Raw genomic sequence first — 19,862 nt, 5'->3', positions numbered from 1 at the left:
GCGGCACGTGGGATCTTCCCGGACCGGGGCACGAACCCGTGTCCCCTGCATCGGCAGGCGGACTCTCAACCACTGCGCCCCCAGGGAAGCCTCAAGCCACAGTTTTTAAGGAGAAGAACCTTGAGTCCAAGCCAAGAGTGACTTGAATTTCTGTTCATTTTCCACCATCCCAGAGGAATATGAGAACAATTTCCATTTTGCTGTACATCAGGGTTTGTTATTCTGGAATTGCTTTATGTGCCTACCAACAGGAGACAGGTTACATGAACTGTGATGTACTTGTGATGCATTCACAGTACAATACCATGAGACAGTGTACAGGATGTCCCCTATGTTCATATCTGGAAAGTTTCCCAAGATATACTGTTATAGAAAAGAGTAAGTGTATACAGTCTGCTATCTTTTAAGAATGAAAACTGGGGGAGATAAAACATGCGTTCATTCTTGACTCACATCAGCACGAATTAACAATAGGCAAATACACAAGGAAAATAATGTTACCTAGGGAGAGTGGGGTAATCCAGTGAGGAGTGGATTCTCAACATATACCTTGTTATTTTGATTTGGTTGAACCCTGTGAATGTATTACTTATTCAAGAAATTAGGTACATTTTGTACTAAAGAGAGCTTCTCCACAATAATATTTACCACCCCTTCCCTTTTACTCTCCTTATCCCGAAGACACACAGTACACACGAAGAAAGAAACCCAAGTAAGTTTTTAATAGGAAAAATTTGCAGGTACAGAATCAATCAATGATGTCAGAACACAGGTGCCAATCCATTTATTTCTGAGAATGGATGAGTTTGACAGAAACTCTGGATCTAGGCATCTCTTTGTAGTGAGAAGCTTTTGAAACCTAAGGGGAGAGAAGAAACCAAAGTAAATGTATTTGGGAACTTCTTTCTTAACCTTCCTCAACATATGCAGAAAAACTTACAAACCTCTTTCCTCATAATGAGTTTGGTTCATTCTGTGTATCAGCCCTTTTCATTTCCTCATATACACACTCCCCATGGTAAGAGGACCCAGCCTCCCCGGGAAATGCTCTAATTTCGCTCTTCAGATAGGGCTGCCAGATTTGGCAAATAAAAATACAAGATGCCTAGTTAAATCTGAATTTCAGATAAACAACATCTTTTGTTGAATTACAGCATGTCTCATGCCATATTTGGGGGCATACTTATACTAAAACAATTACTTGTCACTTAACTGAAATTCAAATTTAACTGAGCATCCTATATTTTATCAGGCAACTGTAGACTCAGATGCTAACTGGAGGGAGCTGGTTAAGTGCACTTGAACATGTTAGCCCAGAGGGACAAAAAGTACCTAGCCCGGTGTGCTACCCATAGAACTTTCTGCATTGACAGACATGTTCTACATCTATCTGTCCAATGTAGAAGCCACCAGCAACTTGAAATATGGTTAGTGCAACTGAGTACCTGAATTTTTAATTTCATTATTTTATTTAAATTTAAAATGCCACATGTGGCCAGTGGCCTATCTTGGACAAAGTAGCTCAAGTACCAGTCATGTATCTCCCTCCAAATGTAGCAATTGGAATTTAAAACCGAGTGGTAGCTAAAAAGGTACATCACCCGGAAATAAACTCACAAATCCCTGCGGCTTAGTGATTATTCCGTTTCCGTGCAGATATAAGTTCTGTTGCCAACACATTAATTCTGAGGATTCATTCTGAGTATTTACTGAGGATGGGACATGCCAGGGAGTGGAGATGTATGATAGAATTTTTCAACAAACTTACCCTGTAGATGATCGTGTAAACTGTATAATCCAGCATTAGACTGTAAAAGCCACCAAGGTGCCCTATGTGCAGAGCAGGCATTGTAAGGGGATGAAACAGCATTGATTTGGTCACACACATCAGCTGTGTGACCCTTTTCCTTCCATGACTCTAAGCAAGCATTAGTAACCACAGACCCAGTAGGGTATTAGAGAGGATTCTTTTATACATGGTATCAGCCAGCAGAGAAGACAGGCCCTTAAAGGAAACTGAGCTTCCTGGGTCACTGAGGCTTATCAGGAGACATTAAGTCTGGTGAGGTTAGTGCAGAAACCTGGCAAAAGATAGAGTGTGGAAGACAAATGGTGTATATGGTACTTCCAAATTTCACTGCGGTCCTGGTAGCTGCATAGGGCAGTAGGCAGTGCATTAACAATGGTTAGTGGGCATTTTTACACAGAAATTCAGATAACCATGTGCTTTCTGGGCTCTGAGAGGGCTTTTGGGGCTACAATATCCATTCCCTGGTTCATTCACCAGCGAGTTGAGTCCCAGACCTTCTGTTAGATGTTAGGATGTCACAGACCAGGTCCCACTTCATGAAACAGAGAGTATAATGGGGAGAGGCAAACAACAAGGGAGCTGATAAATAAAATCTTAGAATGTATTTTAAAGAATCTCAACAAGATGATTGATAGAAAGTAACTTGGAGTGAGACGTGAGCAGAGGCAGGTTACTTATTTTTTTATTTTTTTGTGGTATGCGGGCCTCTCACTGTCGTGGCCTCTCCCGTTGCGGAGCACAGGCTCCGGACGTGCAGGCTCAGTGGCCCTGGCTCACAGGCCCAGCCGCTCCGCGGTATGTGGGATCTTCCCGGACCGGGGCACGAACCCGTGTCCCCTGCATCGGCAGGTGGACTCTCAAACACTGCACCACCAGGGAAGCCCGGAAGATTACTTTTTTATTTTACTTTCTATACTTGAAGTTACAAACTTAATTCATGCTCCTTTTAACACTTTACACACATGCTTATACAGGTTAACAATCTCTCCTCATATAACCTCACATAATGGGGCTTTTATTTCTAGATGGTAGACACCGTCTCTTCCCTAGTTTCTACTATCTATCTATCTATCTATCTATCTGATATTGCTTTGCTTTACAAAAGGTTGAGTGTGTCTTAATAAATTTTAACATATATTGCCAGGAAATTTTCTCAAAAGATAATATGACTGTGGCACTCCTTCCTCAGCCTCAGCATCCTAGGTATTATTGGTTTTAGTGGTTGTCTATCCATAGGTGAGAAATGCTATTCATTTGTTGCTATGATATGCATAACCTAACTTTTAGGAAGGTGAACAGTTCTATGTATTTTGGTTTGTTTTTTCTCATATGCACTATTTGAATTTAATAAAAGGTATAAAATATCCTGTTCAGTAATTTTTTTCTATTATTGTTTGCCCTTTTCTTAGCAGCTTGCAGGTCTTCCTTGTAAATGAAAGTCATTAACCTTTTGTGTATAATGTTTTACAAATCCTTTATCCCAATTTACTGCTTGTTTTCTACTCTTTTTATGGAATATTGCATCTTAAGTTTATTTTTGTCCTATGTGGTCTGTGTCCCTTCCTATGTGGCATTTGTGTTTCCTGCCTGGCTTAATAATGACACCTTCCCCTCAAAATACATACAAAACTGAATTTATACAAAGTGTGTCCCTAAAATTTCATCTAGTATTTGTATTTTATACTTAGCTCTTTAATCCATCTGGGTAGGTCTATTTCAGATAGGCCTGTCTGGAGAAGAGCTGAGAACATGCTCGCCAGAAGAAAAATCAGAGGATGGGCACTGCAGAGAAAGAGACCAACAGTACAAATGTCTTGAAGCAGCAAAGGGCTTGGCAGGTGGAAGAGAGATCAGTGTAGCTAGACAGGGAGATGGAGATGAAGTCAGGGAGGTGGGCAGGCCAGGGTGGTCATGGATGGCTCTTCAGGTCATGGTAAGGAGTATGGTAAATAAATTAAGATATGTGTTAAAGGTATAGGTGAAGTGACTTACAGATAGTTTGGATTTGTGGAGATGAAGGAAAGGGAGCAAGGCTCATTCCTAGAATTTTCGCTTGAGTAAATGGACTTACAGTAATGTCATTTACTGAGCTGGGGAGGATTGGAGGGAATAACAGGCTTAGGAAGCATAATGTAACTCTTGTGTCTTGAATGTATTTAGGTTGAGAGGTCCGTTAGGGCTTCAAGTGAAGGTGTCAAGTAGAAATTTGTATGCACACATTTGCATTTCAGGGAAGACAGCAGGACTGGAGATGTAAAATTGGAAGTTTATTGCATATAGACAGACTTTGAAACTACAGTACTGATAAAAATCATCAAGGAGACAGAGTAAACAGGGGCTAGTACTGAGCTCCAAGGTTCTAAAATTTAGAGCATTTTCAGATAGAGCCATTTTGAGATAGATTTTGAATGCAAGGGCAATTTGTCATGGCGTAAAGTCAGGGCCTGTACTTTCAGCTCAGGCTATCACTGAGTACAGGAAAGAATAGACATGCTCAGCTGCTGCTGCCTGGTGCTGTGAGAGTGAGGAACGTGGTAAAAGTTTAAGCTCCAACTGGCAGACAAGCAACATACAGCAGAGACCCTGAAACTTAGCACACTTGCTTCTTTCAGAAAGAACCTCAATTATAAGTAACATGTGTAAGTCTAAGTCTTAACAGGTGCTTGTTCTATCACCCTGCCTAAACTACAACTTAACTAACAACTGTAAATCTAATTAAGTCCAATGAATTTCTGATATTTTTTCAATATGACTACATTAATTCCATGTCCTAGAATTCGTTTTATTTTAAAGTATACATGTTACGTTCCAAATTCTTTTGGTGTTATAATGATTATACTTACTGAGTTTTTTCATAAATTTGTCTACTTATTAATGATACCGTTTTATGGGTATAAATATAGACTATAATCTGCCTTTTGGTAGATCTCCTGGTGATGCTAATCTTATTTTGCTACAAGATCAAGGTACTGAAATAAAATAGAGAGGGAAGAATACTGGGGCTACATGTGAGCCCTTATTCTCAATTTTGGTATGTATGGGGATTCCTCAATTAAATTCCTAATGTGTCCTAGTAACCCACATGCATTATACTTCACAGGAATATTTACATTTATAATTATAATTCAGGCTCGACAGGCGACAAATCCCTAGAAGGTAACCTACTTCTAACCTTAAAATATACAATTTTTTTTTTACAACTGGTTATAAAATGTATCACACTTGTAAAAAAGAGTTCAAATGATACATTTAAAAAATAGAATGTGAATGAATAATGGATGGAGTAAAGGAAAGGATATTGCTGCCTAGATTATTTGGAAATTTTAAAGAAGATTTTATATTTGGCGATGCTGTATCAAAGTGATCTGTGTTGTTCGGAATATGCTATATAATTGAATGATGATTCTGTCTCAGCCTCACATCTCAATAAATCCCTTTAATACATATCTTGTCCCTGGTGGCCAGGTGTCTTCAGTAACTGGAAGCCCTGGGTTTACGATTCACATCAACTTGCCCCAATTTATATGGTTCTCTCCAGGACCCTTGAGGCGTGGTAGATGGAGACCTACTCAAGGGCTGGAAACCAACTAAAGCTACTGAGAGTTTATTGCCCACTAGAGAATTTTCCCAAGTGGTAACTAGGGCTTTTGGATATAAACAGTGACATTTCAAAGTAGGAGGTGAAGAACTGTGTTGGAGAGGGGAAGCTAGGCCAGAGCTGTGAGGAATGTCCTCTGCTTGGGGAATAGCCTCTTAGCAGTACCTCTTAGGTAAGAGGTTATCAATTGGCACCTTCTGTGTTTCTTTGAAGCTCCCAAAATAAGTTGCCAATGCAAATTGGATTTTTCAGAAGGGATTTTCTACTGGTAAGAGAAGATATTATTAGCAGCCTTTAGTCTGGCATGTAATTATTACCTCTGGTAATAAACTGACCCTCTAGAACAAAGTACTTCCTGATGGCCCAGCCACTGACTCAGCTCAACGTTTACTCAATGTGGCCCAGCCACTGACACAGCTCAACATTTACTCAATGTCCGATTATCAAGTGTTTATTGTATGCCAGGGTCTATGCTGACTATCAACAATTTAACAAGATGTGGTCCTTGACTTTAAGGAGGTCTCAGTGAAACACACAAAATTAACACGATGTTATCATTCACTCTTAAGTAATCCAAAACAAAGTTTTGTTATTGGAGCCCAGAGGGGAGAATTCAAGTCCTCGCTAACTCCTTTCTTCACCTACCACAATAAATTAGTTTTCAAGTCCTTTGGTTCTTTTTTTTTTTTTTCCTTTGGTTCTTTACTAAACCATCTCCCCACTTGTCCCCTTGTTTCACTTGTCACATACTAAATCAAAAGTGTATTGGTTAACACAAAAATATGTGGCTAGCACACTGTCAGGATTTACCTCCCTCCCTTATGTAGATTCCAGGGAGATTACCTCTCCTCCTTCTCTTAAATTTTTCACAGAATTTACGATACAATTAGTAACATTCTGGTATGTGGGCAAAGTTAAATTCATTATGTATTGAATTTTTACTCCTTTCATTATTCTGACAACCTCTTAGGGAGCAGTTGGTTATAAAATTGCCAGTGGTTAGAAGTACTGACTTCCTGACCTTGGGGCTTAGACAAGTTTTTTATGCTGTCTTCCTGTCTCTTCATCTTTAAAATTGGGATAGGAATAGTACTTATCTCTAAGATTGTTGGGTTAAATTAATATGCTGGAAGCATGTTGACACACAGTAAGTGCTTACTAAGTGTTGGCCATTACTCGAGCACCCCGCGTTCTAATTTCAGAACCCACACTGCTGAATCCACTCTTTTCATCACAAGACAAGCAAAGGCATACAGGAAGAAATGGACGCCGGGAGAAGTTAAGCACCTAGCCCAAGGTCACCCACCTAGTTAAGTGTCGGAGCTGGGTTCAAAGGCAACCTGGAAAGTCAATGAAAAGTATCCCAAGGCTTATATAAAGCAATTGCAACCTAAGGATCCAAGTTCTCCAACATACAAGAAATGCTGGGCGTAAAGAACCCGGTCCTCTCAGTGGACCCCTACCTGAAATGCTGTGAGGCCGGACCTTCCCCAAACTGATTTTCATTCCTGCTATCCTTAAAAATTAAGGAAATTCTAACGTGCGGCCATCAAGGTGCTCACTTCTTTTTCCGCCTTCACCAAACACCCAGACCCTCTAGCCCCGGTTCTTTGGCTGGTAGTTTCAAGGCCGGGGTGGGGGTGGGGGGTAGGGGGATGCGCGGGAGGAGGGGAAGAGAGGGATGGAGGCTGCCTCAAGACCGCAAAGTGTCTCTGCCAACATGAGAATGAGAAAAGTGCGTTCACGGGAACCAGATTCTGTTTAGATTCTCTTTCCCCACACACTCGGATCTGAACGCTCCAAAAGAACTGATGCCACGCAAAATGCTTCAGTGAAGCTCCAGAGATGTTTGAATGAGGGTGCGTCTACCCTGGGCCGCACAGGTCCCAAGTTTTGGCCTACTCAGGCTCCTTGCCTACTCATCCAAGCACAAACTGAGTCATGCGGAAGAAATGTTTACTTGATGAGACTCAATCCCGGAAAATAGGATCCTAGGAATTTTTGCACAGTACCAGATCGACACTTTTGGGTTGGAGCAGCTAACTTACCAGATCCCTAGTAGTTAACTATTTAGGGAGGCCTGCAGCCCTACTCTATCCCTTTTGGGGCTGCGTTAGGGGCCTAGGCGTTTGAACCTCTATTAACTATAGTTCGTTGAATGTCAGGCACTAACCTAGGTTACAGGTGTTAAGCGGTTTGTCAAAAGAAAAAAAAAAAAATCAATGGAAACACCACCACTCTATCCCCAATTTACATACAACAAAACTACCAGGTTAGAAATTGGCCCCAAATCTCACAATTTGTAAATGTGGGGAGAAGCCACAATTAGAGTCTAGATTCAGTCTGTTTTAAGCTACCATTATGTTAACTCCAGGTAATCAATTTTTCAAAAGCCCCTTTCAGTACGTGGTAAATTTCAGATGATACGCTGAAAGTTAGCGGGAGCAGAGAGTCTAACTCCCTTGCCGGATTAGGAAAGACGGGTTGTCTGCAGCCTAGAACGAGGCTTCTAAGAGGTTCTGGCCATTTCACTCGGCATGTTCATTTGAGACCACCGTATATCCACCCCTGCAGTTAAACCGTGCTTAGGCTTTACTGACTAAAGGCAGATCACTCGACTGTCTGAAACGCCTAACCACTTCGTGGATCATTAGACCTTAACCGATTTACCGCGTTCTGCAGAGAGGCAGATTTCTAGTAACAATGAGAGCCTTTTCTAAAGATCTAGAGAGATTTTTCTTCCACTTCTTGTTATCTTGGATAAAAATTAACTTACCTTCCTTTTTCTTTAATATTCCAAGTGGTGTTAGCTCTTCCTTTGAAATAGTGGGGGGCTCTGAAAAGAGCCTTTGGGTTTGAAAGCACTTCCGGAAACTCAAATCCCTGTCAAATCACTTGCCCTTGGCCTTGTGATGGCTCTCGGTCTTCTTAGGCAACAGCACCGCCTGGATGTTCGGCAAGACCCCGCCCTGAGCGATGGTCACGCGGCCCAACAGTTTGTTAAGCTCCTCATCGTTGCGGATGGCTAACTGCAGGTGGCGTGGGATGATGCGAGTCTTCTTGTTGTCGCGCGCCGCATTACCAGCCAATTCCAGTATCTCAGCCGTCAAGTACTCCAATACCGCTGCCAAATACACCGGCGCGCCAGCCCCGACCCGCTCAGCGTAGTTGCCCTTACGAAGTAGGCGATGCACTCGGCCCACGGGAAACTGGAGACCGGCCCGCGAAGAGCGAGACTTCGCTTTAGCCCGAGCCTTACCACCTTGCTTGCCACGTCCAGACATCGCAAAATAAACAGAAAAGAAACAAACAAAAAAAGAGTACTTCTCAAAACAAACCAAGTCTGAAAGCAGATAGAACACTGCTGCTTTTATAGGCATTTCCTGGGGAGTAAATCCGATTGTCTGATTGGTTAGTACCAAGATTCACCTAAGTAGCCAATAGAAAAGCTTTATTTCCATACCTCATTTACATAGTTCTGCCCATAGATGACAGCCTTGCTGTTTGTCTTCCAATTAACTAAGACGCAGTCTGCATCCTTCATTAGCATAAAGGCCCTATAAATAGCAGAAATCCTCTTTCTACTTTCATTTTATTTTTCGTGTTTTGAGGTTTTAAAATGCCAGAGTCAGCCAAGTCCGTTCCTGCCCCGAAGAAGGGCTCTAAGAAGGCAGTGACCAAGGCGCAGAAGAAAGATGGCAAGAAGCGCAAGCGCAGCCGCAAGGAGAGCTATTCCGTGTACGTGTACAAGGTGCTGAAGCAGGTCCACCCGGACACCGGCATCTCGTCCAAGGCCATGGGCATCATGAACTCGTTCGTCAACGACATCTTCGAGCGCATTGCGGGCGAGGCGTCGCGCCTGGCGCATTATAACAAGCGCTCGACCATCACGTCCAGGGAGATCCAAACGGCCGTGCGCCTGCTGTTGCCCGGGGAGCTGGCCAAGCACGCTGTGTCTGAGGGCACCAAGGCTGTCACCAAGTACACTAGCTCCAAGTAAACTTGCCAAGTAAGCGTCTTTACACCTAATCCCAAAGGCTCTTTTAAGAGCCACCCACATGTCCACAAAGAGAGTTGTAACCTGCTGCTTATTTTCTATAAGTTGAAGTTTGGCCAAAAGTACTGTGCGTTAATTAGAAGACAAAGGTAGAAAAATGTGTAAGTCCTATTAATGGGTCTAAGGAATGACAAGTGAAGTTGTTAAAAGCACTGCCAGGTTGTTGGGTTTTGGCATTGTTGTGTCAAATGTTATCCATTACCCGTTGCAATTAGGGGGTCACCGCAAGTATAAAGTCAGCTATTTTTTGAGTCCCAGTGATCAATGTACTGTAATTGACCTACAGCTATCTGAAGATGAAAATTAACTGCGTAGGTGGCTGGTGGTTTGTAATACGCAGTCGGGGTTGACGAACTGCTTTAAGAGATGCTTGCAACTTGGCAAGTTTCCATGGAGGTTGAACCGAGGGCTGGCACCGAAAGGCGGGGAAACTAGGCGGGAAGAGAAAGGAGGCTATTGAACTTGGCATACAAAGTCTCTAGGAGAGAACCTTCCCAAACCAGGTAGTCGCGCGGCGGGGAGGGGGGGTGGGGGGGGGGAGCTGGCAAGTTCCACCTTCCCTTAAGCAGTTTAATCTTTGTTCCAGGGGAAGATTTTAAGGTGAAAGAAACGCATTTTCCATTTAATTTATCCAAGTCTAGAACACATTTTCAGCACCTAGGAGTAAACTTTGCTTTCTCTGTAAAAAAGTGGGAGACTACAGGAATAAAATTTATGTTACAAGGAAAACAGGTTTTTTTGTTGTTGTTTAACGATTTGAGGTAAGATACAATGTGATTTAGATTACTTAACATTAAGACCCCGTGATTCTAAATGTGCAGTTTTCTTTGATCCTGGGAAAAATACTAAGGCCTGTCTGGCGCTAGACAGGCGTCCATTAGAACACGGCTCCACAGTTACTGGCTGCCTAACCTGGAAGTTACCTGAGAAATGAGGTGCAGCCCTGGCTTAATTAAGGTAGAAGTGCAAATATAGGACAATGGCACATGCTTATCACACAAGCTCTTCAGCCAAACTATAAAGTTTCCCAAGTCCTTCAACAACTGAAATTGGATTTTTTTCTATACCCCTAGTGAGCCTGCGCAAGGACTGATGATCCAAATCAGACTAACCTCTCCTCACTGCCAACTAATCAGTTTACCCCAAAAATGTGCAAACATTCACTATCCCAGGCTGACTACAAGGTTTTGTTTTGTTTTTGTTTTCTCCTTCTCTTCCCCTCTTTTCCTCACATATAAATTCTGGTTTGCCTTTGTTGGATGAAATAACTATTGCTTGATTTCTCTTCAATACAAGAGCAGACTGCCTAATCATTAACACCTTGGACCATTTATTTCTGAAGATTCCACCAAGAGATTGTTTACCCGAGCCCTACCTTAGGAATCAATAGAAAAGTGAACTGAAAATGTACCTTGTCTAGCCCTGGGCACTTTGAGTTTTCTGTTCATCTTCCCTTGGCTCTTGTATGCTAAAATTTATTTTTACCCAAGTCTGCTTCTTATTTTGGTTCTTAGATTGCACTTTGTCGATTGGATACACATTAGTGGTTTTATCGCTAGAGCATTAATTAGTTGGTGGCAGAGGACAGGGTATCTGGAATCTGGTTCATTTGTTCATCTTTTTTGGGTTGTTTGTGTTTGTCTGAGGATTCTGGTCATCTCTGGCATTTGAGAACACAGGACGAGGAAGTTGGTGTTTTTCTTTCTGGCCTTTGATGGGATCCACTGTGTTTGGTGTTTTGTGTTTGTATACTGTGGGTTCTTTTAACTAAAAATCAGAGTTTCTTTCTTCCTTTCAAAACTGTCTGCTATCGTGATTACTCAGTATGAGTCCAAATCATTGTCAGTATCTGCAAAAATAACATTCCTGCTTCAAAGATAAATGAATATAAAATGGCCGCCTAAAACTTTTAACTTTAATAAAGCGTTAGACCTAACAGGAGACTTAAGACAAGAAAGAAAACAAGGAAACAGCATCTCCAGCCTACAATTGGCCTGTCTCTTGCTATGCCGAAGCCTCTAAAGTTTATTATTCAATAATTCCAAAAAAATATTGTCCCTTCTTGCTCTTTAAGTAAGGTCAGAGAGGAGGGAGAAGAAATATGTCATTACAAATAAAGCTATTGAGTCAGAAAAAAGAGAGGGCTTCCAATACCTGTAGAGAACAAACATTAGTTTATTAACCTTAATGAGTTCATTGTGAGGGATATGGCACTGGAAACTAGAATTTCCTACCAAACTTAGAAGGATATCAGAGAATTTACTCATATTCCCAGCAGTGGTGTACCCTGAGGGATCTCTGATCTTAATCACATTTGTTTCTTTAACTGATCAACATACTTAAATCTCTGGTTGCTTTTAAATTAAATCTCTTTAAGTTTTGTTCCAGTTTCACAATTAGCTCCTCTAACTTGTACAATGATTGAGAATATTTTCTGCTTTATGAATACAAATAATTTTGAGCAAATTATCTACCTCAGCAGAAAATTTTAAAAGTTATAATGTAAACTTAAATAGCTTATATAAAGACTAAAAAACATACATCAATTTAAAATAAGAGCAAAATCAAATTCTCCAGATGCTTTAAACGTGCTACCTCTTTAAGTTGTAACTCAGACAGAAAAGAAAGTTTAACTGAATTTAATTAGTGGTCTTAGTTAACACATTACAAGATAAGAAACAAAACAGAACTACTCCATTATTTTTGAACAACTTAAATATTTTAATACATGGCATGTAATACTATAGGAAATTTAAAAATCACATATTTCTAATCAAGTTAACCCTTTGGATAAATTTGCTGGCTTAACAATTCTGCTTTACAAACTGGCTCTACATCTTTTTCTTTATTATTGTTATAATGTAAGACTAATGTTAGTATAGTATTCTAGTTTACACAAGTTTAGGGGTTATTTTCTTTAAAAAAAAATTAAGTTAAAATTACTAAATTTCTTTAACTCTACTGATTAGATGAGTTATCATCACTTTATTTAAAATTTTACATTATGTAAATTATGCATTGAACTAAATTATCACAAAATAGTGATAAGGTAGATAGGTAATGTCATTTTTAAAATGGAATTAATTTTTCTAATGTTACAAATCATAAGGACTCATTGTGTCAGCTTAAATACTGAGTTCAAAGTCTATAGATAACTTTAAAAATTTAGATAAATATTAAATTGGGTAAATTAAATAAGTTGGAGGGTACAAAATAAACATCACTAAAAACAGATCTATGCAAGTCTTTTATTTTCACATAGTTGAGAATGACCGTAGATTAACAGGTTAGAGAACATATAGATGCCGTAGGAGAATAGAAATAGCTATGCTTGATTTTGCTACTTTAAATATGTAGAAGGGATATGTAAAGTGTATATGTGGGCCCAGAGGACAAGGCAGGTTTTGGACGGCCTCCTGGTTTCCTTATGCCTATGAGGGAACACAGTTGCCTGTTTTTCTAAAGGGCTGTCATTAATACAAACAGCTCTGACTCTACCAAGTACTATAGCTGCAGAGAAACACAAATATGTACACAAGAAATGGCTATATTTGGTCTGTTTATTTATTAGAAAGTTGTTACTGTTCATTAATGTAGTAAATTCAATTTTATATGTATTGTCTTATTTATGCTGACAAGGTAATAATACTTTAGAGCTGCCATTAAAGACTGAATTTATAACTATATTAATTTATCAACCACCCCTCAATAAAAATTGACTATCCAAATCTCTCATCTCTCTGTAGCCCAACCACTTCCAGACTTCATGGTCATGTAACAAAAAATAACTCCAACACAAGCACAAACTAGTTCAAGTTTTACAAAGATGTTGATTATCTCAAAAACTTGGCAAGTGATTGAATCTTGCTATATATCCAGTTAGTACAAATTGAAAAACAATAAAGGTGGGACAGTGCTTCAACCATATCTCAAGAACCACAGCATTAACAAATCAATTTCATGTTATTGTTTTGAAATATATGGATCTTTTTTGCCACCTGGGAATACTTGTAATTGTTTTAAATAATAAAAAATGAGATCATGGATAAAATATAAAACTATTCTTATCAGAACATATCAATCTATATCACCCCCTAACTGCTGAGAAGATAATACAAATAATTTAAAGTAAAATTCCCAAAAGAACATAAACTTACTGTGCCAAAATTTTACTTCTAACCTTAATAATAATGATAATATGACTTACATCTAAATATTCCCATAAATTCTCATCATTTGAAATTGTACCACAAGATCCATGTGACTTGTCTTTTCTTCTCTTTTGACATTTTCAGGTGTCAGATATTATCTAAAACTAATGTAGGCTACACTGTCATATATACAACAAATGCAATCTACATTTCAAAAAAAGACTTCAACAGACACGCCTCTACATAATATACAATTAAAGATTGTATTAAAAGAGACTCCCCAAAGTGTCAACTTTTAACAATGCTAGAAAAGGCCATTTCCAGTATTTTTAACTACAAGTGTTGTAGTTCAGGACAAATGGATTTTTTTCTTTTTTTTCACAGCATAAACATGTTTAGAATCCTACCACTTGGATATACACTCTCATTGGAAAGCCAATCGTGACACATTAAAAGATTTCCAGAATTTTGGAAGTAGGAAGCTTCCTCCTAAGATTCTACAGATCAAGATGAGATCTAGAATAGATAGCTTTTTCCTTCTCCTTCCCGTTGTGTTATTCTTTGTCCTTTTCTCCATTATCAGTTTTTCCAATGATTAGATTTCAGATTTATTCTTCTCAAGTATTAGAAAAAAATTAAAAATCCTCAGAGCCTAGCCCTCTATCTATACCTTGACTAAAAGTTCCTGAACAAAAGAATGTGTACTACATAATTTATTTCTCTGTATGGCTCAAATTAGAGTTACAACTGTGGTTAGGAAAAATGACACTTATTTAACTTAAATCCATCAAGGTAATCTTTGAGGCCTGTTCTTCTAATTAAGACATGCCAATTAAGTACTTGAAGACAATAGAGATTTCAAATAGTTCTTATTATATTTGTGATTGTCCTCATAACGTTTTTGTCTTCCTCCTCTGTCTAATATGCAGATGACTAAGTGTTACAAAGAGGAGACTAAAACCTGCTACTCTATTATGAGAGTCTTGACCAAAGTGGAGAAGTTGAGAGACTCTGATGCCAGAAATGGTGAAGATATGACCTACCTAAGATGGAAATGCTGACTGAGAGTCAGTGGACCATATTATACAGAGGCAGCCTGTCACATATTCTTCACAGCCAATCTTGAGAGTTTTTAGACAATCACTATTTTTCTTTTTTTTTTTTAATCCTCTTTGGTCTGTGTAAGAACAGATTGTCCACACTGAACCCTTTCCTACTGAAAATAATGTACAAACATGATATCCTGTTCCTAGACAGCCCAAAGGTATTTCCTCCCCTCTTTCTCTTTCATAGTCATCTTTTTTGACTTGGATGAAATCAATCTATTGCTTGGCATACCTTATACACAAGTTAACAGTGTGCTAATAATTAACTAAATGTCTTTGAGTTACTGTTTGACAAACCTAGTACTCTGAGCCTGTGGGGTGATAGTAATTACCTACTTGAGAAGATGGAGTGAGGATTAAATGAAATAGAAAATATAAAATATTTGTCCTAGAAATGGTATGGATGCCAGTAAAATGGCTGCACAGCATTGCTCCCTGTTGACAGAAGTGTAGCCCCTGGAGATAAAACCTCCCGGTTTGATGCTCAGCTTGCCACCTATTAGCTGTGAGACTGATGCAAGTCATTAATCTCTCTGTGCCTCTTCTATATCTTGAGGATGATGGTAATAGCACCTACCTTCTAGATGTTTGTGATGATCAAAGACCTTTAATGCATAGAACACACTTTGAAGTGTGCCTGGTACATGGTAGGTACTCAGTTTTTGTGTGATGTTTGACAAGTTTCATTTATAACCTTCTTTATGCCCTAAAGGGAACTAAGGCAGCTTGTGACTGAAGACCTCAGTCGGTAGGAGCTGGTCTTTCTTAAATGATAGGAATTTCACAAGTGATATAAAAAGATTGCCAACGGATTCCTTTGCATTTACCTTGGTCCAACAGGTTGACAGAAAATGCATTATTTTTCCCACACTTGTACTTAATTAGCTCTCTAGGCGTATACCTAAGGACATAAGGAATGATAGCTATCACTTGTCTTGAAGCGTCCAGATTTCGAAGGGTGTGTAGATTCAGTACTTTGCAGTCCAACAGTCCTAAATTTAAAAGGTATTAAAAATTATTTAGCTTTTCCAAAATTTCACCCTGTGCAATCCTGGATGACTAAGCGTAAAATTAATTGGGCCAAATACACAGTTGCCTTTGACCTTGCCAGCAAGAAGTTCTAGGCTCTGACTAAATTCTTTGGACTCTGAAAATCAGCTTGACATATCTTCAAGTACTATGGGTTTATTATAAATTAGGAAAAAGTGAGTAAATTTGGAGAATCAACTACTTTCTTATTGTCCCACCTCAGTTCTGAGGAAGGAAAATGAAGCTTTGGTTTGCTCATTTAAAGACTTACATAACCTTATCATCCAATAAGCAATTTGTATAGTAATTAATGGAAAGAGTTGGTTTCATCTTGCTATGGGTATTCATGGTATTAGATCTCCCCAGCTGCAGGCTCCAAGGGATGAAGGAACAGAAATGATGGGACTTGTCTCATTCTATAAGGAGACTGATATACTTAGAGGAGGCAATACTGGGGTAAAACCTTGACTTCATCACTTATAGCTCTAAACTTGTCTTCTGACAAGATCGAGTTCTCCAACAGTAAAAGAATTGGCTTCAAAAGCAATAAGGAAGAAACTTTGTTCTCATTTTCTTTTCTCTCTCCTCTCCTCCCCTCCTCCCTTCTTTTCTTTTCTTTTTTCCTTTATTTTCTTTTCACTTCTTTTCCCCTACTATAATTGGCCCAAACTCAGCTGTAGGACAGGATATAAAAATATCAAAGATTAAAATGTGCCCGTTTTGGGACTCCCCTGGTGGTCCAGTGGTTAAGACTTCTCCTTCCAATACAGGGGGTGTCAGTTCAATCCCTGGACAGGGAGCTAAGATCCCACATGCCTCGTGGCCAAAGAAACAAAACATGACACAGAAGCAATATTGTAACAAATTCAATAAAGACTTTAAAAAATGGTCCACATCAAAAAAAAAAAAAGAAAAGAAATCTTTAAAAAATGTGCCCCTTTTATTGTTAGATTTGCTTAAACAATTGAGGTGTTAGATGCTGGTCACTAGATTTTTAAACACATGCATTTGGGCTTTAATGCACTGAAATACATATATTTTTAAAAATTGAAATAAATAAACAAATACGATTGTGTGTTTAAGAATTCTACAGAGATGATGCAAGTTGTGAGATCTTGAATGGAAGAAAGGCTGCTAGCCTCAAAGGTGGGTCAAGGATACCCAGCAAGCATCAGGGTAAGCGCTTTTTGGAGGTTTTGGAAAGTGCTTGGCCTCCCTGACTCTAAGCATCAGAGACTGAGCCTGGCTCCATCGATTCTAGACATACATAATGCTGAGTGGATTGGAATTGTTTTTCCTATACACTTTTTTTATGTTTTTTTTTTAGAGCAGTTTTAGGTTTACAACAAAATTGAGAGGGAGGTACAGAGATTCCTCAAATACTCCCTACACCCATACACCCACACATGCATAGCCTTTCCCAATACCAGCATCACTCACCAGAATGGTACTTTTTTTTTTTTTTAAACCAAGGATGAACCTATATTGACACAGCATAATCACCCAAAGTCCATAGTTGACCTTAGGGTTCATTCTTGATGTTGTACATTCTATGAGTTTGGTCAAATGTATAATGACTTATATTCATTGTTATAATACCATACAGAATTTTTTACTGTCCTAAAATGATCGGAAATTTTAATAAGCTGGAAATGAGGGGAAGGGGCTGTGGGGTCTTTATCCTTCTAGCATGTGAGCTGGGGCATCATGGATGGTCTGGAATGGGTCTGAAAGAGCTGTATCTTCCTTTAGGATACTCCAAAGACCTGAAACACGGTTTGACGGACTCTTCCCCTGCCCACTGTTTGCGGCCTCTTTCTCTCATGTTCTGTACTGCAGCCAGATTTGCACACACTCTGCTTTTCCTGGTTTTCATCCTCCCATATATGCTGGACCTCGTCTTTGATATTTTCACCACAGAGGGAATGAAGACAGAGTTTTGGAATGGTCTGAGGAGGGGATTTCTGCCCTTTCTTCTCTGGTCCTAAGGACCACCTTCTGGTTCTTGTTCTTCCAGCTATCTTCAGTGACTGTCTCCTTGGAAAAGGACAAAGTCACTATCCTCTTGGAGCTTACATCTCAGCTGGGGAAGAGAGACAACAAACAATCGTTACTATGAGTAATTACATAGAATATGAGAAAGGAATAAATGTTATGGAAAGGGAAAATGGAAAACAGGAAAAGGGGGGATCAAGAGGGGTGGTAGATATAATATGCACATTAGCACTAATTAAAATGCTTAATATAACAAGAGTAGCTAACACTAGTGTAGCACTTAGTATGGGCCAGGTACTGTTCTGAGTGCTTTACACTATTAATTTATTCTCAGACAATAAAATGTTAGTTGGAAAGCACATACAAAACTCTTGGAGGAAGACCCAGCAATGAAGAAAAGAAGAGAAATCAAAGCCCTATTGGTTCTACCTTGAATACCTGTCCCTCTTTTTCTAGCACCGCCATCACTGCCCTCATTCTGGGCGTGAGCTGGTGAGAAGAGCTGTGCTTCCCTCCAGCACAGTCCTTCAATTTGGTGCATTTTCAACAGTGTTTAAGATAACACTTGCCACTTGCAATTGTTAAGGCTGCTACATCTGAAGCAACAGTGAGTTTGTTAAACTACTGGAACATCAGAGATCACACCATGAGTCAGCAGAGATGGTCAATGGTTTGTGTGGGAGACTGTGGCCTTCACCAGCTAAAGAGAGGACTGCTTCCCCTTTGCCCACCCGCCACTACCACCAGGATCTGCTTCCAGGCAGAGCTTTCTCAAAACTTAAATAACTATGTAACTGTGACTACATTTTTACAAGCACACACAAACCATGTAGCAAGAGCCTCTCTCTGTAAAGTGGAGTGACGGCCTGAGTGTAAGCTGTGTCAAGCGTGGCTTATAATTACGAGTATTCATATTACCCAAACGTGTGACCAATTTTCACAGAAACCCATATGTCCCCGCCCCACTAATGTGTCAGCCCACAGGTAGTAAAGAGGACTCCTTAGTAAGCAAACCCTGCATATACTTCCTTGCACTGAATTTGGACACCAAGAGAGCATAAAATTAGGTTTGCCTCTGCCTACCTGTGAAGAAGAGTTGGAAAAATGCATTTCAAAACAACCCAGGAAAGAGACTAAGCATTTATTTGGGTACATTTCCATTAGATGTTTGATTTGGTTTATTTGAAAGTGGGGAATGATTTCACCTGCCAGCAGCCCAGAGAGATGAGCATGTTAGAGAAGGGAGGCTTCTGGGAACTGTTAAAACTGCTTCATGTGGGAATAACAAGCTTGAACTCTTCAACCTGTCATCATGCAAGGGCCTTCCTCATCCTTCACAAGCGGTTCTACAAGGCTCACCCCCAAGCACCTCACCCTAGACAATCCCCACCACCTGGCCTTTGTCACTATGTCTCCTTTGTGAAAAGCCCTAATACCCTTTCCTCACCTGACAAATTCCTACCCGCCCTTCAAGACGTAGCCCAAATGTAAGTTATAGGACACTGACTAGATCATGCTCATCTTTTATTAACAAGGGCACGTAGACTCAAATGCTAGAGGGTGTGGTTTTACTGTAGAGGATGGTTCACCATCCAACAGCTGTGCCACCTGGGAAACTCAGTCTCTCTGAGCCTTAATTTCCTCATGTATAAAGCAGGGAGGACCATCATACGTACCTCAGAAGGTTGTTGCAAGATTAAATGCATTGGTATCTAAAGTGCTTAGAGCACTGCCTGGCACAGAACAAACACCAATGAACATTAGCCATCGCCATTATTACTGTTCTCAAAATCAGGTACAATATCAGATATTTGATGAATTATAGAAGTGAATTAATCAATCAATCTCTCTTTTTACAGGAGGAGCAAATGGGCTTTAGAAATGTATTTTCCCACCACTGGTCACTGCTGGACACTGTTGCATCTCACAAATAAGTCAATGAAAATGATACTAGAAGAAGATAAAAGGAGGTATTTTTAACAATCACGGAAGGATCAATAAGAACTTGGCTAAAACATTTATTTTGAGTATAAAAATATTAAATGATAATTGCAGAAATTTGTAAGAAGAGAAATATATAACAAAGAAAATTAAAATAAATCTTAGTATCTCTTTT

At 39.6% G+C, this 19,862-nt stretch overlaps 2 protein-coding genes across 3 annotated transcripts; one reads left to right on the top strand and one right to left on the bottom strand.

Moving 5' to 3' along the window:
* Positions 1–701: 701 nt before the first annotated feature.
* On the bottom strand, positions 702–8,770 carry LOC111168520 (histone H2A type 1-C). Of its 2 annotated transcripts, XM_089918443.1 has the most exons (3): positions 8,185–8,770; positions 1,769–3,592; positions 702–859 (listed from the first exon to the last, which is right to left on the bottom strand). In XM_089918443.1, the coding sequence occupies exon 1, from the start codon at positions 8,690–8,692 to the stop codon at positions 8,300–8,302; it is 393 nt and encodes a 130-aa protein (XP_089774569.1). In that variant the 5' UTR covers positions 8,693–8,770; the 3' UTR covers positions 702–859; positions 1,769–3,592; positions 8,185–8,299. The 2 variants fall into 2 exon arrangements, with proteins under 2 accessions (XP_089774569.1, XP_022417980.1); XM_022562272.2 differs by lacking the exon at positions 1,769–3,592.
* A 198-nt stretch (positions 8,771–8,968) lies between these two features.
* On the top strand, positions 8,969–19,862 carry LOC111168524 (histone H2B type 1-C/E/F/G/I-like). The gene is made up of 2 exons (XM_022562276.3): positions 8,969–9,417; positions 19,606–19,862. The coding sequence occupies exon 1, from the start codon at positions 9,028–9,030 to the stop codon at positions 9,406–9,408; it is 381 nt and encodes a 126-aa protein (XP_022417984.1). The 5' UTR covers positions 8,969–9,027; the 3' UTR covers positions 9,409–9,417; positions 19,606–19,862.

The sequence above is a fragment of the Delphinapterus leucas genome, chromosome 10, assembly GCF_059928025.1.
Source record: "Delphinapterus leucas isolate spDelLeu-1000000601 "Yukka" chromosome 10, BTC_Dleu_Yukka2, whole genome shotgun sequence".
In the NCBI taxonomy this organism is placed as follows: Eukaryota; Metazoa; Chordata; class Mammalia; order Artiodactyla; family Monodontidae; genus Delphinapterus; species Delphinapterus leucas.
The sequence above is the reverse complement of the archived record's forward strand: the minus strand, read 5'-3'. Positions and strand labels throughout refer to the sequence as shown.

Excerpts from the sequence above, each read along its gene's own strand:
- LOC111168520 (XM_089918443.1), bottom strand. The coding sequence starts at position 8,692 with ATGTCTGGACGTGGCAAGCAAGGTGGTAAGGCTCGGGCTAAAGCGAAG.
- LOC111168524 (XM_022562276.3), top strand. The coding sequence starts at position 9,028 with ATGCCAGAGTCAGCCAAGTCCGTTCCTGCCCCGAAGAAGGGCTCTAAG.